Below are 19843 nucleotides of genomic sequence, written 5' to 3'. Positions count from 1 at the left end.
TTCTGTCGACCGTGTTTGGGAAGCAATCATATAACGACCAATCAGAGGTCGAATTTTTCGTTTTGACAAGGCTTGACTATTTTTAAAAGTTCAATAGTATGTATGATAAAATTGCAATTATCTTCTTTTGGGAAGAATCTTAAAAGATTTTCCAATCTATTGCTACAAGAACGAAGGAAATCCATCGAATACTAATCGATTTATTAGCATTTGAAATTGGACATATTTTTCACTTTTTTCGGTTTTAGATTTTCATTTCACATCCCTATGTAGCCGAACTTCCTGAGAGAAGTATTCTACTTCAAAAGGCTGTGCAAACAACGGTAATTCTGCTCTGCATTCCAAAAACAGACAACTTTTTAAAAATAAATTTCAATTGAAATTAAATGTCACTGCGAGAACTAAAGTCTGCCCACACGAGAACCCACAATTAATGAGAAACACAATAGAAAACACGTCTCTTTTCCTCTACCACACAAACCACAAAAAATAGCATCACAAAACGCGAGCAAGAATGTATGCTGTTATAATATATCACATACAAATGAAGAAAGAGTGCTTTCACAATAAACCACATTCACAGCCCTCGGGGTTCTATTTCAAATGTCAACCCCAACCTGTTTTTATTTTAAATTTTTCACTCACTTAACTAACACATTCCACATTGTCAGTCAATTTTCATTTCAAACTTTAATTTCTTTGACATCAATTGACACTTGGTACCATGTCAATATTCATGCGGTTTGTTTGTCGTAATATATTGGTCTTCCTAAAAAAACGAGACTTTCAGATAGTCTAGGCTCTAGAGACACATCACAGCCTAGACTGTTTAGTACGATTAAACAACCAGCCCGGACAGAAACACTAACCAAATTGACTCAGCAGACAGACCAAAGCAAATGTAAAATTCGACCGTCAGCCTGCATGATGTCTGATCGAGCTAAAATTTTGCATAGAGTCTTTTGTCATGACAATTTTTATTGGTTCCTAATTAGAGCAAACTAACAAGATAGATTGGGCAGATAGAATGAGCGGTAATTTAGCTACTTACCCTCTGGTTACTAACTAGCGGCACTCCGTTGACGTACTCCGCCACGGTTTGGCTCGTTCTCCAGACTAGTGAGTCCACCAGCGAGTGCTCGTTGACGCCAGGACAATTAATCGTCACGTTTCCTCCGGCCACCGCGACGTACCGCACCATCGGTATGCTTTCGATATCTACACGGATAGAATGAATGAAAAGAAAATGTTGATATGAGAACAACTTAGCTAGCCAAAATATGATAACACACTGCGTTGAACTTTGAGTTTGTCTTAAAAAAAAAACAAGTCTAGCAGATCTGAAACACTTTCGTTTTCTTCTCCTGCTGAAATATAGGGGTATCGTAGCAGATTCCCGGCTCACAGGAAAATATTCTCGTGTTCAAGTTTTTATTATTTTTACATTCGTTCAGCAAAGTTATTTAATTCCGGCTGTTCTATCCTGGCAGCCGGCTTTCCCGTCTCGTATGTTAAATTTTGCCAGTAATATCTGCGGATGTAACGTAGCATACGTTTCGTATCAAGAAATTGAATTGTCTACCTAAATAATTTTACAACCGGTACGTACTTTGTTTTCTCTACACATCGTAAGCAAACACACGAACGGAAATCGCGGAAATGCGAAACCACCAACCCGAACAGGGACGGCCGAAGTTGGTGGTTCAGCAAGCCGGAAAAATGATCGATTTTGTTCTCGTTAAAAAATTTGCATATTTGAAATAACATTTATTCGATTGCGATTCCCCCCGCGAAGGAAGGAAGCCAATTGCGATCTGTGGCGAAGACCTTCAAGCTATTGTTTTCGATTCCAATTGAAAGAATCGTGAACAAACATTGCTGTATTTGTATTTCATTTTGTGCGAACTGATGCGGAAATGATAACAGCAAAAGAAAGAAAGCAAACGTTTACATGTTCTCAGAAAAATATTGAAAGACATTCGAAAAAAAAAAAAAAAACCATGTGTTACCAGATGTTTTAGGATGTCGCGTAAAGAAAAAGGCAGCTCTTGGATAGATTTTTTGTGACCTTTTTAAACTCTTTCCCAAGAAGTGAAATCCCATCGTGTAGGTGATGAAATTTATTACTGTTTGTTTAATAAAAAAAAGTGCTCGCGGCTTTAACCTCTGTAGCGCTTTCCAGTTCAACCAGTTTAAGCCCAATTCAATTTGTTTTCATCCGCGAATATTTTCAAATAAAACATCAACCGGCTTATCACATTTTTAACGATGTGTTCTTTCCCTCCAGTATAAATATCGTATGCCAAAACGTTGATGCGTTACAAGTTTCTATTAATTTTACACTTGCTCAACAATTTGATCAGAAATTTATTTTCTTCCTGTTCTTCCCTGTCCCTGACAACTGCTCACCACTGCACAGTGGTCCAGGAATGCAATCTAGCGGAACAAAATTAATAACTCCGGATCGTGTTAGTTTTTTGAGATAGTGATTTCGGCAATGTTCATTAGAATAATCAAGGAATATTTTTGTATGTAAATATTTGTACTAAACGTGTACTAAATTAGTACTAGTTTTTTTGTCTTCATTTGTCCAATTTAGAAGGATGGTTTCTTCAAAAATGTAGTTCATAAGCCAATAATATGAAAGTCTTTCAAAGTCACAACTATTCAAGAATGCATCGTGTATGAGATATTGATATTTTTGGACAAAATAGACATAAAACTGTTATTTTCATTTGATTTTTTTTTCTAAGTGTACTAACAAACTTTATGAGTTTCTAATCATAAACCCTTAAAACTTTCTTTGCCGCAAAAATAGGATGCCTATGGAGTGTAGTTTTTAAAATATCTAAAAAAACTAAAATTTCGATGATTTTTTCAAAATGTCTTATTTCCATTAGCGCACGAAAGCGCAACCTGAAACTCTCAGGGCTGAAAGAATCTTAAACTAGGTGTCTGTAGACGAAATTTCAGCCCGGAACTCCTTAGAGCTTTTATTCTGTGAGTAATTTTGTAAAATTTTACAGAATTAGGAATAAACGTGCTATTTTGTTGCCAATATTATGCCCAATGTCTACGGAGATGAGAGATGAAGAGAATTAAATATGAACTCTTTTGGTAAAAAATAAAAAATATTTAGTTCAATATATACAATGAGCTAATGTAGTCTTATGAAATGCTTTTTTCATATAGGATACTTTTTAAGATGCTAATCAATAACGCATAATTGAGTTGTATTCTTTTTACCCGTTTTCACCGACAATTCACAGACTATTAATGTACGGTACATCTATCACCAGGCATTGTATTGTGCCTATTGGTATGATGTCAGAAGAAGTTCGAGAGGCACGGAATAAATCCGTCAAAAATTATCGAGAATTTCACTCAAGAAAATTCAACCGTCTAGTGAACATGGAAGATGTTTTCAAATGCCTTTTACTCATATATGACCCGATAATTTCTCTAAATCACTTAATAGAAGACCATTCAATTGATGATCTTCCAAGCGAAGTTCAGAATCTTACAGTAAATGAAACTGGATTTTTAAGATGTTTTTTTAAATGTATAGAGAAATGAAGAGAAATAGGAACAAATCAGTTTTGAACAATGATCTCTTTATGTTATTGATTAGTTTCTTAAAAAGTATCCTATGTGATTAAAATATCATTTCATAGGACCTGAACAGTTAATTTGAAATATTGATCTAAATATTTTTAGACCAAAAGATTTCATATTTAATTCTCTTTAACATCTCCGAAGACATTGGGCATAATATTGGAAACAAAATAGCACTTTTTCACTAATTTTGAAGAATTTTACAAAATTACTCACAGAGTAAAAGCTCCGAGGAGTTCCGGGCTGAAATTTTGTCTGCAGACACCTAGTTTAATATTTTTCCAGCCCTGAGAGTTTCAGGTTGCGCTTTCGTGCGCTAATGGAGATATGACATTTTTAAAAAAACATCGAAATTTTTTTTTTTATATATCTCAAAAAGTACATGCCATAGCCATCCTAATTCTGCGGCAAAGATCAAAGTTTAAAGGTTTTATGATTAGAAACTCATAATGTTTGTTGGTATACTTGGAAAAAAATAAATAAAATGAAAATAACAGTTTTTTGTCCATTTTGTCCAAAAAAATCAATATCTCATACACGATGCATTCTTGAATAGTTGTTACTTTGGAAAACTTTCATATTATTGGCTAATGAACAACTTTGTACAAGAAACCATCCTTCTAAATTTAAAAAATGAAGACAAAAAAATTAGTACTAATTTAGTACACGTTTAGTACTAATATTTTCATACAAAAATATTCCTTGATTATTCTAATAAACATTGCCGAAATCACTATCTCGAAAAACTAACATGATCCGGAGATATTAATTTTGTTCCGCTAGATTACATTCCTGGACCACTATGCACTGGCACTGAGTATCGTGCAGGGGGGATCTTTCTGTTAAACATCGTGTAATCTGTAATATTTGGCAACATGGCGTCTGTTTCTTTTTGTTTTTTTTTTTTTTTTGGTCATGAAATTGATCGATGTGAAATATAACTTTTATGTGTTCATATAACTTTTATGAATAATAAATTTCTAAAAATCACTATCGAGAAAAAGAAATCATTCAACATGTCTTTCATTGAAATGCCAATTTGCCAAATTGTCAATTTTCGAGAGCTTAAAAGACATGTTTCTCCATTTTCCTTCTTTCTTACTGTATAATCCATCCCGTTTTTTTTGAATGGATTTTAATCTGAGGTCACATCGTAAAAAAAATCAATAAAAAATCAAACATCAATAGCGAAGAAGCTCTTAGGGTTTTTCTCCTTGCTAAATATCACGTCGCTAGCGAGTTCAACTGGGCAATTGCTCCGGTAGAAATAATAGCACGTAATCTTCTAATCGGTCTCCAGTGCAGAACGAACATCGGAGGAGCAAAAGAAGTGTATTTTTGTGTCAAAGTTGAATTCCCTCCTGGGAATCGATCTGGACAGTACAGACACACCGATTGCTTTTTCCAAGCTCTTACCACACGATGCAAGACACTCGAAACCACACAACCACCCAAACATCCGGTTAGTAGCAGCAAAAGCAAGCAAGAAATCCAACAAAACAAAATCGAATGCGAATATTAGTCTGGATGCGATACTGGACCCACAGCTGGTGCTTTACTGTAACCTCTTCCATCGCTCTCCGTCCTTTCGTTTCCTTTTTTCCTGATTGAAACTCTACCAACAACTGCCTTGGCACTCGGAGATCGCCTCAGGGCGAGAATAAAAAAATCAGTAGCAGCAGAAATAAGTCAAAACGAAAGCAGAAACTCCTGTCCTTCGGGCTGCGGACGCGTCCTACTTTGTAAGCTGCTCCACTTTGTCCCGGCAATAATGGGAATCCCCAGGAGGATTCCCAACCAGTAAGAGGATTGAACCGAAAGTGGGCGTGAGAGAAAAGAAACTCCGGGTGAACTTTCCAGTCGAAAGGTGTGACGCTGAGATATATTACGCCCCGTGATGTGCTTAGTGCAAGTTATTACGCGGGGCTTAAGTTTTCTTTTTTGTAAAATTAAATCGCATTCAAGCAGGATTGATGTAATTGAAACTGACAACTTACATTTCGTTTTGGGAAATCTTTTTTTTGCTTGAAAATAATTAACACAATCTCCGAAAAATGTAAGCTTATTGACAAAATTCTAAAACAGTCATCAATTGAACGATAACGTCGTGGTTCCGGATTGAATTAACATGTAAGACTTAATCATATTCATTCAAAAAATGTCTATGCCTAACAATATTTGCTTAAAAGCTCGTTAAACCTTGAAGCAGAAGTACACTAACTTACCAAAATCCTACTAATCGAAAATATTTAGAATTTCTAATCTGAAAACATTTCATTTCACCAAAATTGTATGATTAATTTCCCAATGCAAGGAGTAGAGTTGCTACATCCCTTCCACAAGAGAAAGAGAGGTGATCGAGCAAGCGAACAGAAACCCGTAGAAGAGGCTCACGGAGCGGTCCCAACCGGCAGTTGCTAACGAACCTTTGTGTTAAGCAGTACAATGTAGGGTAAATGACCCAATAGTGGAGGAGCTAAGCACGAGTTTTGCATGTTTAGCCATGTTTTGGCTAAGATAAACGAATCTAGCTGGTACTTTTCATTATTTTCTGTTGAAATGGGGTCTACTTGATAGTTTTGCACCTTAAAATTGACTTTAAACACGTTCTGAGGCTTGAAATTAACAAAAATATGCTGCACGCTTTTGCTCCAATAGTTGCGGTAGAGTTCCTATAGTTGCGAATGCGTGTTCCTATAGTTGCGATATATAAAACATTCGTGTTTGCTTGGTTAAATAAAGTTATTTAACTCCTTTGAAGTGGTTTTTAATTATTTTAGTATTTATCATGTTGTTTTTAATCGGTTGACTAGTAGGTTGGCAAGTGAATACAAAAATGCACGAAGTTAACCAAGAGACGGATTATGCACCAACTTGATCAGATTTTGGCAAAATTCAGTGAGAGTTTGTGGGTATGTAGGTTTTATTAAACTAAACAATTTTGCATACTTTTCATAAAATTTCTCTAGACTAACATTTAAAAAGGGCTGAAGTTTTTGAGCAGTTTTTTTTTATAAACCAACGTATCTGGATATTGACTGATATTGAAAAAAGTTGTAAAGGAATGACTTTTAGAAAATTGCTTGAAATTTCATATGAAGATATAGGAAAATTTAATTTGAGATCCTACATGCATGAAAATAATAAATGATTTGAAAAATGATTTTTTTTTTGATAGTCAATTTACCTGAATCTTTTTTGAACGATTTAAAAAAAAATTCTAACAAAAATTCAGTCATGTTTATGGAACATTTTCAACGTAAAACAATGTTGGACATAAAAAAGACTAATAGCGCTCATTTTGAAATGCTTAGAAGAATTTTAGGCGACTAAAGTGTTTGTCTATAAACCTTGGCTTTAAGAAATCTGAGATAACAGTTTCCATATCAACTCACTTTTTTTTTGAAATCTTTTTTTTGTTCAAGTAAAACTTTAGACACTTTCCTAAACGTCTGTTTCTCTTGTGTTTCTCTTGAAAAAAGCTAAAGTCTATTACCTCTGCTTCGTACCATGTCTGCGCCTACATTTTCGACGTTAGTGTTTACTAAAAGAGCCATCTAGTTTCTGACTGTTTCACACCAACATACTGCGAAAGGTTCGTCAAAAGAATTACAAGACCATAAGCAGTGAGTAAGCATCGATTAAGAGGTCATACATAAGTAACGTAGCATTTTAGGGCTGAGGGCGGCAGACTTTGTGACCGATCACGTAAACGCGGGGGAAGGGGAAGGTGTGGTAATTTTTGAACCCAGCCTTCCCCTTTCACAGTGATAAGTTACATCATTTAAGTATGTCCCCTAGTACCTACTTATCCTTAATATTCGCAATTAGTCCCACATAATCTTCTCTAATAAACGTAAATCAGAAATGCGGAACATACCGCAACTACAGGAGAAGAGTATATCCTGTGATCCAATAGTGGAGGAAGTAATTTATAGATAATATGATCACCAAATAACGAACTTCACCTGTGAAACAGTTTCTATAATAAACTATTATCTGAGAAAATAATTATAGGAGTATTAATCGTACTAAAACACACACATATCTTAAAAACTTTGTGGACAAAATAAGATAATAGGTAGCGGAGGGTGCCTTCCAGGTAAGTTTCTGAAAAATACAGTTTTTTCCAGTAGTTTGGATATTTTCAGTATATATTGATATAGTAACGTATGTACTTATGTTTAATCTATTGTTTCTTCAACATGTAGCATAAGCCATTCACCTCTAATTAATTTAAACGATGAATTTTAAAGCGATACCGCAACTATTGGTGCTACCACAACTATTGGATCATCTACTCTATTTCATTATTTTAGAAAGCAAAGTCCCCTTTCTGTCGTGCTTTGATTGTTTCCCCGCAGATTCTACAATTGGCGCAGTCGGTAGGATATAAAGTGAGTAGAGTAAAATTCAAGAAGTGTTCTAATCTTTTCTTCCAGTGCTGAATTTGTGATTCGATTAATGAGTCATAGTTTCATGTATTTCACAACTTGATGAAAAAGGAAAAACCAAAATAGTGGCTCGTTAGCGTAACATCATTTCATCAACAAGCGGAAAAGGCGCAAAAGTATGTGTGATTAATCAGAGTAGGCAGTGTGACTTTGCACTCGTATCCAAATGAGTTTTAAAACTTACTTGCACATTTATTTTCGGTTTGCACGTAAACCCTACTAACAGTGCATTACACTTGAGTTGGATTTGAGTTTGAATCCTGCATAACAACAATTGCATAAAAATCGAATTGCGATGAAATTCGCGCCGCGTCTGCTGCAACAGTGTGTTGCATTGTCCTTTGAAAGCATAAATTCCATCTAGAAACAAAACTCATCGCGTCACATCATCGCCTGCATCGTTGGATACATCGTGCACTGCATACATTGCACGCTAGTGATGGGAAATATCGCCCAAAACGGACATCGATAACAATCGATAATTCCGGGGCTTTTATCGATATTATCGATAAGTATCGATAATTTGACAGCTAGCGTTTGCGGTAAAAAAAAATCAGATGGCGATGAAAAAAAACTATTCCAGATGGTGATGAAAAAAAAACTATGACAGATAATTGAGTTGGATAAATTTCCCATGGAAGGTCATCATGTTAGCTTCCCCACAAAAAAATATTACGTCCTTGCGTGCAGCCTTCCGGCAGTTAACCGGAACATTCGCCATGGCGGACGAAAACATGCGTGTAGCCATGTTTTTAAGCTCTTTCTTCGTTTTTTTATTAATTCATCCTCTGTTTTCGCGACAAAATTGTTGGAATAGGTCTTGCGCTTCAAGTTTGTCCAGAAATTCTCGACGGGAAGCAGGTGGGGGACATTGGGCGGATTCGCACACTTCGGTACCACATCGATATTCAGCCGCTCCATCTCCTCCAACGATCGCTTCGAGTAGTTGACCGACGTCAAATCTGGCCAGAACACCGTGTCTTCGCGCTTATGGTGTTTCTTGATGAACGTCGCAACTTCTGTCAGGCACTTCGTACTATAAATTTCCCCGTTCACGGCCAGCCCGGAGCGAAAGAAGAGCAACTTTGACATCCCTTTCTCGCTGATTGTCAGCCACAGCCGCACCTTCTTTGGGAACTTGATCTGTGAAATAAACTTTACCTCGGTGCTCACTTCCTTCGTGGGGGACTTCGTGCGTTGACGTCAATGTGACAGTAAATGTATGGGCTAACTGTCAAATTGCCGCAAACTCAGCCGCAACGTATCCATTGTGTTAAGGCCTTGAATGACAAATTTTACGATACTGCTAATGAAAATTCAAACAACCGGACGAGTTAAACAGTTTGTTCTGGAAAGTCTTCGGGTTTTACGCCGGGAGTGCTTTCTACGGAGTAGTTTCAAGCCGAAGTTAATTTTGAAGGTTGTATAGTTAGGGAAATAATTGAAGCAGGCAAAATTCTGTCAATTTTTAAATGGCCAAAACTTCACGAAAAATGAATCAATTCTGACAAAACAGGTTTCATTTTACTGGAAAACTGTCCTCGTTTCCTAGTATTACTTGAGAACTGGACGTGACCAAGGGTCACTGGAAATGTTTCGGATTTCCGGAGTGTGCGCCAAAGTGTACAGAGCGTTGCAAATCGAGCGAGAAGTGAAACCTTTCTTCTCCTTTCTGCTTGAGAACGAAACATATATTACGCTTCTCGAGTCTTTTGCACACACGCTTTGGAGATACTCTTTCTTCTTCATGCATTCCCTTGAGTAGCAGCAAGCACGCACCGACACGAAAAAACTCTTTCGTATTGCTACTCAGCTACCGTAAAAGAGTACGCAAGTTCCTGCTAGTGAGTAGGAGTACTCGACTAAAATTGCTCGACTAGGAGTGCTTGAAAAACTGTGCTCGAAAACGAAAATGCTTTCTTCCCGGTTTAGCTTCATGCACCGATAGTGGGGTAACGTGTAGGGTATCGGACTGCTTCGGTAAGTTTTTTACAGCAGTCTAATGCAAAACCAACTGAAGCGAACCGCTGCCGAAGTAGTCCGATACCCTATCATTTTTTTCCCTATGCAACCATCGCAAAGCATCTTGAAACAATTGTCTTCGGCTAGTAGTTCTCGCGAGTTGAGGAATAGGTACACACGAGTACACATGAGGAGAGTAGACGGGAGTGTGTGCATATGATCTCGGGAGTAAATGCGAGCAAGAAAGAACAAAAAATAGCTTGAATAGAGAATTCTCTACTGTGTGAAAGCGGCATCACCGAGAACCTCACATGAGGTGTTGCATGCCGCTTACGAGGAGGAGACTAACAACACTGTATGTACATTTTTGCAACGCGTAGAACTTTTTCTGACATTCTGTTTCACTTAGGTTTATATGTTGTCAATAAATCAGAATTTATTTCGGGTTCATTGGTAGCCAAAGATTGAAAATTCGCCAAGGAATCACCGAGGTATTTATCAAGTATGGGTGTTGATTTTGGCGGTTTTTTCCCTGTTGGGTACTAATTTTCTTTGAGCTTGCAGCACTCTAGCAGAATTCAATCGAACATTGTGGATGTGTAGGTCTTGTTAAACCAAGCAACTTTGCAAACTTGCGTTTGAAAATTAATCTGGATTAACACTTAAAAAGGTCAGATTACTTTCACGCGGATTTTCTCTGAAAGGTTATTTATGCAGATTTTCAAATTAACGTGGTTTTTTACGCGAATTTTTGAATTAAAGCAGTTAATCAAGTGGATTTCTGAATTAACATGATTTTTTCACGAGACATGTATCCCCCGCGTAAGAAAACCCAACTGTATTTGAACCTTTTTAATGAATCAATATATTTCAGTAAAAATTATCTGAACTTTCCTTCAAAAATATAAAAAATTGAGTTAAAGATCCTACCCTGAAAATAATATATTTTAAAAACAAAAAATGATTTTAGAAAATATCGGTGATCTCAGATTTTTTTAAATGAAGTATTTTAGATAGACAATTTCGTTGCCTGAAACGTTCTATGTGTTGCAAAAATGTACACTTTGACACACACTCTTGAAATCCGAAACATTTTCGGTGTTGGTTGGACACACCAAGTTCCCAAGTAATATAATAATACTGTTTTCTAGTTTTCTAGTTTTCTAGTGAAATGAAACTGGTTATCAAAATTGATTCATTTTTCGTAAAGTTCTGGTCATTTAAAATTCGAGAGAATTTTATTTATCTCAATTATTTTGTCTACCCCAGGATATTTTTTGGCGCAACAATTTCGTTGATTTGGGTTTTTAGTGGAACTAAAAATTGTTTGTTGGGTAACAGATACTTTAAACTTAAACAGTTCCAAGTTAAACTAAACAATTACCAGAGAATTACCAATAGACTGCCGCATGTAAAAAGTTTGGATATTTTTTTAAAGTTCTCCAGTACTAAGTTGTCGAATTCATCTGTTCTTAGGAAACTAAAATCTATAAATACCTTATTAGTTACCATTATTTCTCAGAAACTCAGTGACACCCGGGGCTAAAGGTTTGCCCGCACCACCCCCAACAATGCTAAATCTTGTCGAATAGCAGCACCCAACAAATACCTAGCGGCAGAAGCAACTCCTGGGGTAGGGTAGGTGAGGTCTCCTTCTTTTGGGTCTCCTCAGTAACCAGCCGCACTGACTTGTGCTCACCCTTTAATATCGATAATTATCGCTAACGTCAAAATTTAACGATAATATCGATGACCATCATTTATCGATATAATCGATAAGTATCGATAAGTTTCCCATCACTATTGCACGCATTTAAACTCAATCGATCAGAGTGTGCGGTGCAAAAAAACTCAAACTATCGAGAGGAAGCAAATTCAAGTTGGATTCAAATCTGAAAAAGTTTTACTCAGTTCAACTTTGCACGAATTCATGCCACCACTGGTGATTGTCAATCCGAAAATTCGTTCATAGGCAAATGAGCGATTAAAATGCACGGAATGGGCCGGTTAAGAACCGCGCTGAGAGCGAGCGAGTCCGACTTCGGTCGAAGCGCACTAACACTAATGCCAGTTGAAGACTGCGTTATCGAGAGGTAAGCGAGTCCGACTTCGATCAAAGCGCACTAATACTAATGAAAACCGATTGGTGACCGTGCTGTCAGAAGCAAGCAAGCCTGACTTCAGTCAAAGTGCGTCAATAATTGTGATGATGCCGGTGGCAAACCGTGGCAAATCGAGAGAAAAGCGAGTTTGATCTCGGTCAAGGGTACTTACACTAATGAAAACCCGGTGGACGATCGCATATACCTATGTGAGACATAACGTGTATGATATCAGTTAATATCATCGTACGTTAGAAATTCATTGTTTACTTTGAGTGTCGATTAAACGCTACGGGAATCTCTTAGATTGTAAGGACAGATTCCAGTCGCAAACAAAAAAAAAAGAATTTTCCGATTATTCTTAGGTTTGATTTACCTTATTTCTTTTGCAGATGGATACCGATAAACAATGGCCACTTGAGCCGTTCAATGATTCTGTCGATTCTTCTGACTTGCGTCGAGAGTGGGAGAAATGGTTGAGGTCGTTTGATTTGATCCTGGAATTGCGGAAAATTGATTCGCAACACGAAAAGCTGGTATTCATGCTTGCCCGTGGTGGACGAGGTCTCCAAAGAATTTACTACAACTTGAGACCGGTGCCGAATGAGATTTACCCACAGCCTGTAAAAATTCCGCTTTTTGATACCCGAAAATGACAACTCTGTCAAACGTTTGAATAGCTTTTTTGTCGTTGAAACAAACGACTGATGAGTCATTTAATCAATTTATTCTGAAACTCCGAACACAAGCATCCAGATACGATTTTCAAAATCGGAAGGAGAAAGAAATCCTACAGCAAGTGACGATGGGAGCGCGAGACGAACGGGTTCGCGACAAAGGTTTCGAAAATGTTATGAACTTGGATGAACTCTCAAACTACACGATCAACCGGGAGATACTAGCCAGACAGAAAGGAAAGCATCACCCTTTTGGAAGCGAGCCGAATGTTAATTCGATAGCGTATGTGAGACGGGAGGCAGGAGGCGGCGGTAAGAATAAGGTGTACAGCGCGGGACCATTGGCAAACTACAAGCGTACAGACAGTGCATGCGATCGATGCGGCTCATGGAAACATGGCAAGGAATCTCGTGATTGTGTTGCACGCAATGCGCGGTGCAACGGTTGTGGTCGCCTTGGCCACTTTGCAAGAAAATGTCGAGCGTCAAGTCGGAGTGGACCGATGAAACCTCAGTACAGGAAACGTCCGCAGGAAGCAAATTCTGTTCGAGACGGGGACCATCTTAAGGAGGAACTGATTGGCTATACTGGATCAGATGACTTTCGTGAGGTAAAATAATTGTTTTTTCTTCTATGTTACTTTTCATGTAGAATCCAAAAAGAAACGTCACTAACGTGTATATTTTTGTTAAATAACAATAAATACTAAGAATTCTACCGTTGTTTCATTGTTCATTGTTAGGACACAAGCAGTGGTATCATTACTTGCGAGATCGCCTCAATTTCTGTGGAATTTTTGATAGATTCGGGAGCTGCGATTAACACGGTTACGGAACAAGTTTGGAGTAAACTTATCCAGAACAAAGATGCGCTTTATTAAACAAAGTTTAATTGCGATAGACAATTGACAGCATATGCTACTCAGGAGCCGCTTAAAGTTTTAACGATCTTTGAAGCGTGGATAACTGTAAATGACACCAAGCCTAAAGCGTATGCCGAATTCTTCGTTATCCAGGGCGCTCGCAGGCCACTATTATGTAAAAGAACAGCTGAAGACCTTAAGGGTTTGAAGGTTGGGCTTGGTGTTCATAACGTTGATGTTATGACAAAAATTTTCCCGAAATTTCCCAGCTTGATCTGAAAGCTGTCAATCGATGAGACTGTTCCACCCAAGAAAATAGCATATCTGAGGATTCCAGCCGCCATGGAAAAGAGAGTTGATACGAAAATTCAACGAATGTTGGATAGCGATGTAATTGAGCCAGTCGTTGGTCCGCTGAATGGATATCTCTCATGGTAGTCGTTCCAAAAGTAGAGAACGACATACGACTGTGCATAAATATGAAATATCCAAACCAGGCAATTCAACGTGAGCACTATCCTCTGCCTATGATTGACACGCTTTTGAATAAACTGGGAGGTTCAAGAATTTTCTCCAAACTAGATATAACATCAGCGTTCCATCACATTGAGTTGCATCCAGAATCTCGAGGAATAACCACTTTCATGACAAGTAGAAAATTGATCCTGGGATATAACGTCAGCGCAGCCGGTATAAGTCCATCAGATGAAAAGATCTCCGCAGTTCGGAATTTTAGACAACCAAAAACAAAAGAGGAGGTTCGTAGTTTCTTGGGTCTTATTAACTTTATTGGACAATTTATTCCTCACCTTTCAACCCGAACAGAACCGTTGCGAGAGTTTATGAGAGGGGATGTGGAGAAATTTGGTAAGAACCAAGAAAGAGCATTTGACGATATCCGAAACGAATTGTCTGGCGCTGTTCGTCGGCTGGGATTCTGCGACCCGAGTGATAAAACTGAATTATACGTCGATGCTTCAGCGATAGGACTCGGCGCCGTTCTCTCTCAAAAAGACAGATTTGGTACACCTCGAATTATAAGTTTCGCCACGAAGGGTTTGACACAAGCGGAACGGGTGCATCCTCAAACACAGCGCGAAGCCCTTGCAGTCGTCTGGGCTGTGGAGAAATTCTACCCATATTTGTTTGGTATAGAAATCACCGTATACACCGATCATAAGACTCTGGAATACATTTATGGAGGTAAAAATCGCGACGGCAAACGGGCTTGTTCTAGGGCAGAAGGCTGGGCATTACGCCTACAGCCGTTTAGCTTCCGCATAGAACACATACCTGGTTCAAGTAGCATTTCAGATATACTCTCACGGCTCTGCCCTCAGTCTAAATCCGATAAACCTTTCGATGAAGAATCTGAACACTATCTTTGTGCTATTGAGGACTCATTAGCGGCAATTACTCTTGATGAAGTTCGGACCGAAACAGCCAACGATGAAACTTTAAGTGCAGTCGTTGAAGCCATCCATAGCCAGATCTGGCCTCCTATTCTCTATCATTACCAATCCTTTTCGAAGGAACTCGGAGTAATTAATGGTATAATTGTTCGAGATGACCGCATTGTACTGCCATCTAAATTACGGTCTAGAGCGTTAGATATCGCACATCGAGGACACCCGGGAGTAGTGAGCATGCGACGAAATCTTCGTGAGAATGTATGGTGGCCTTACATGGACCGCGACGTTGGCGATCGAATCCAGGAATGCGGTGGATGTGCAGCAGTGAGCGTTTATGGCCATTCAGAACCGATGATAAGAAAAGAGATGCCTGAACGCGCATGGCAAGAAATAGCAGTAGACTTTTTCTCTGCGAAAGAATGCGCCACCTTCCTTATAGTGTTCGATTATTACAGTCGCTTTTTAAAAGTCATCGTGATGAAAGGAACCACAGCATCTTAAACGATCGAAGCCCTTGAGTCTGTCTTCATGGAGCAAACGTACCTCGAGACGATTCGCAGCGATAACGGGCCGCCATTCTCAAGTGAGGAGTTCTTGAACTATTGTGTTCGAAGAAACATGCGGTTGATCCGCACCATTGCTTACTGGCCGCAAATGAATGGGCTCGTCGAGAGGCAGAACCAGGGGGTTTTGAGGGCACTTCGAATTGCGAAAGCGGTCAATGCAGATTGGCGTATGGCGGTTTGAGACTACGTACATATGTATAACACGACACCTCACACGATGACTGGTAAATCCCCGTTGGAATTAATGACTGGAAGATCAGTGAAAGACCTCTTGCCAAGTTTGCGTACCGAACCATATTGGAATCGGGATGATGAGATACGGGATAATGATGCCATGAGGAAAATGAAAGGCAAAATTTACGCTGACAGTCGCAGACGTTCCAAGCCATCTGAAATCGTTGAGGGCGATACTGTTATCTTGAAAAATTATGAAACGGGAAAGTTGGACCCAACTTCAGAATCGAGAAGTTCAAAGTTGTCAGGGAGAATGGCAACGACACAATTGTGGCAAATGACGAAGGAGTGAGGTATCGACGACCGGTTTCCCACCTGAGAAAATGGCATAGTACTCCTCAGAAAACCGTTCATACTTCTTTCGAAGGTGACGAAGCGATACAAGAGAAAACGACACCAGACAATAAACTTGAAAACGAAGTGATACCCACGCGCCCCAAACGATCAACGAAGTTGTCGGTCAGATATAATCAGTAGGTAACCAATAACTTTTTTTTCTCCTTTTCTTCTATTCTACTTTCATGTTGTATTTGCCTGACTTTTCTTTATTCCAGAGTAGAAAAGGGATTGTAGAGTTGCAACATCCCTTCTAACGAGAGAAAGAGAAAGGTGATCGAGTAAGCGAACAGAAACCCGTAGGAGAGGCTCACGAAGCGGTCCCAACCGGCAGTTGCTAACGAACCTTTATGTTAGGCAGTACAATAAAGAGGAGTTTCAGTTAAACGGTGTATTTCATTTTTTTTAGAAAGCAAAGTCCCCTTTCTGTCGTGCTTTGATTGTTTCCCCGCAGATTCTACACAAGGCATCTAGCTGTAGATGATGGAAGGCCTTCATAACATTCGTAACATGAGACAGAATCCATGTTTTAGATTGACAACCAGCGTAATCTTACCTCCCCGGTAAAAAGCTGCTTCCATTTAGACAGCAACCTGTCAGCCTCAACCCAAACCTGTCAAGCAGTATAAAACCCACCAATCCATGCTTATTTGAATTGTTTGATGCCGTAGAACCTTATCGCCCACAATTCACTCACACACAGTCGAGACGTTGTTAGGGTAACGGGGGTATTTTGGCTCACCCGTTAACATTTTACGCATGTTATCTGAAAAATTCAATGAATATTAGAAAACAATGCATGCATCATTGGAATAACACACCTAAGAATCATACTACACTATAATTTTCGGCAAAAAACTGACTCTAGGTAGCATTATTTTGGAATCAGTTCATACATATTCTAGTCATGGCTGACCGAAGCCGAAAGCGCAATGAAATAAAGTTACATAATGTAACATGCAGTAACGATCCTAACAGTTCAACATCGTCACCCTTTTCTGTTTAGACCCCTTGCTAAACTGACGAATATATGAAATAAACTAACATCTCAGATACATAAAAGCAGCGAAAGTGACGCGACCGGAAAAGATGCACCACATTCGCCCACACCATTTTTACTCTATTTGGGGTTAAATCGACGTAAGTATGTAGTTTTTAAGACATTGAACGAGGTAAACAAAATGACGTATAGAACATAACGATTTTCAGTCTAATAAATCTGACGTCTTGGCGTAACGCTTCAGCTGACAGCATGCTGTCACGTTCCGACGTGCGTGACTTATCGAAAAAGCGCATTTACTTTTGGTTGAAGCGAAGCTTATCTAAACATATAAAAATGCAGCTCTGTCTGTCTGATTCATATAGGCTTGAAAACTACCGAACCGATCGGCGTGAAATTTTGTATATAGGGATTTTAGAAGCCGGGAAAGGTGACTAAGATAGTTCGAGACCCCTCCCACTTCTGTAAGGGAGGGGTTCCATACAAATGAAACACAAATTTCTGCACATCTCGAAAACCAACCAAGCAAATGGGACCAAATTTGGCATGTGGATGTTTTCAGGAGTAATAAATATGTCCATGTTGATTCGACACCCTTCCCACTTCTGTAAGGGAGGGGTCCCATACAAATGAAACACAAATTTCTGCACATCTCGAGAACTAACCTAGTAAATAGAACGAAATTTGGTAGGTGAATGTTTTTAAGGGTAACAAATATATCCATAATGGTTTGACACCCCTCTCTCTTCTATAAAGGAGGGGTCCCATACAAATGAAACTCAAATTACGCACAGCTCGAGAACCAATCAAGCAAATATAACCAAATTTGGCAGGTGAATGTTTTAAGGTGTAACAAACATGTCAATAATGTTTAGACACCATTCCTTCTTCTGGCATGTCTCCACATACCATTTCGAAATCCAAGATGGCGACTTCCCGTTTCTGAAAAAATAGCGACAAATGACCCAACATGGGTATTTCCGGAATTGTTATGATGCACTGAAGCCACAAATCGACCTCAGACAACATTTCGAATTATAGATGGCGACTTCCGATGTCTGGAAAACAGCCGAAAATGACCAAATACCACCCAATATGAGTATCACCGGATCCATAATGATGCAAGGAGCTATAAATTGATTTTAGACAACAGTTTGAATTAAAAAAATAATAGAATACTGCTACTTTTGGATATGTCCGTAATCGAAATGATGTAGAGAAGCCAAGCATTGACCCTGGACACCATATTGAATACGAAGATGACCACTTTCAGTTTCTGGAAAACAACGAAAATAACTGAAATGCACCCAATATATATCCGGAATAGAGGTCATGTACAAAAGCCAAAAGTCGAGGATGTTGTCATTCCGATAAAACCAATCATTTTTAAACGATATAATCGAATCGCAAGGAATCAATGAATTTAAAATGTTTAAAATTATTAAATCAAACACTTAAATAAGCGGGACGAAGTTTGCCGGGTCAGCTAGTAATCATATATTTTCAAACACAACTAGAATCTACAACACAGTAATGTAAAACCTTAGTGAAAAGTGTTGCTTAGCAGTATCTATTAACATAAATATTGTCTTTTTTTAACAGAAATGATGGGGGAGAAATTTCAAAAAGTCGAGCACAAACCTACCGAATTGTGTTTGTCAGACAAATTTACATTATTTGCTGAACAATCGTATTGGAATTCACACTCGTATAGATTTCAATATCAAAAAGTATACGTCCAAAATGATAACGAAGGAGAAAAATTTCGACGGAACTAAACACTGCTAACCAACTGTTATTATTTTTTTATTGATTCGTCAATTAAAAGTTGAAATTGCGGTAGATAGTAAATTAGGGACTATTTTTATTATCTGCCAGAGTTTACGCTTTATTTTTAAGAAATAGAAATGATTACACTCACAAATTCATTGCCCTTTTTTTGGTGCAGCGTCATCGTATGAGAAATGCCCGACCTAGACAAATTATATTTTTTTTTGTGAATGATATTTTCGAACGGCCGGAGCTTTATTCCTGGATTATATTTCGTAGAACTCAAACAAAGCCCCTACTTATTGATTGCTGTTTCTCGATTGTATTTTGAGTTTGATTCGAGCTTTTCCTAGATCAGACTGAAAATCGTTTTGCTGAACCAGCGAACATGCATGTGCGCCCACAGGCAGATTATCTCCCAGACCTGAAAACTTTTACTATTCGCAACAATTGCTACAAAAACAAAAATTGAACCGTTCTCTGTTTCCACGAATTACTAGAATGCCTGTTGAAACATTTTTTGTGAAGTCATGGTCTTTTGATTGAGAATGTAGGTTGTCAGACTTTTTTTTTGGTATATCTGTATGCCGTATTTGAAAAGTCTACTCAAATCTGTATTTTTCTTATTCCAATTCGTATTGCTATAATAAAAAACTGTTATGCGAACATTTGTCAATTTTATTCAGATTTAACAGTCAATTTTGAGAGAACATTGGTAGTTTTTTTGTAGAATTTCAAGATAAACTGGGTGATAATAGTATTAATTCAGGCTTGCGTTGCAACGCGCTGTAATATATGACGACTACCACGTACCTCTTAAATGTGCCATAATTTCAAACATATATTAACATT

At 38.3% G+C, this 19843-nt stretch overlaps 1 protein-coding gene across 2 annotated transcripts in view; it reads right to left on the bottom strand.

Moving 5' to 3' along the window:
• LOC129719321 (protein sidekick-2-like) overlaps window positions 1–19843 on the bottom strand; it is a 311872-nt gene that overhangs the window by 121623 nt on the left and 170406 nt on the right. For both annotated transcript variants that reach the window (XM_055670747.1, XM_055670745.1), the window contains one exon: window positions 1052–1218. In XM_055670747.1, coding sequence (XP_055526722.1) covers window positions 1052–1201 — 150 coding nt within the window. In that variant the 5' untranslated portion in view covers window positions 1202–1218. The remainder of the gene's footprint in view (window positions 1–1051; window positions 1219–19843) is intronic.

The sequence above is a fragment of the Wyeomyia smithii genome, chromosome 1, assembly GCF_029784165.1.
Source record: "Wyeomyia smithii strain HCP4-BCI-WySm-NY-G18 chromosome 1, ASM2978416v1, whole genome shotgun sequence".
Lineage (NCBI taxonomy): Eukaryota > Metazoa > Arthropoda > Insecta > Diptera > Culicidae > Wyeomyia > Wyeomyia smithii.
The sequence above is the reverse complement of the archived record's forward strand: the minus strand, read 5'-3'. Positions and strand labels throughout refer to the sequence as shown.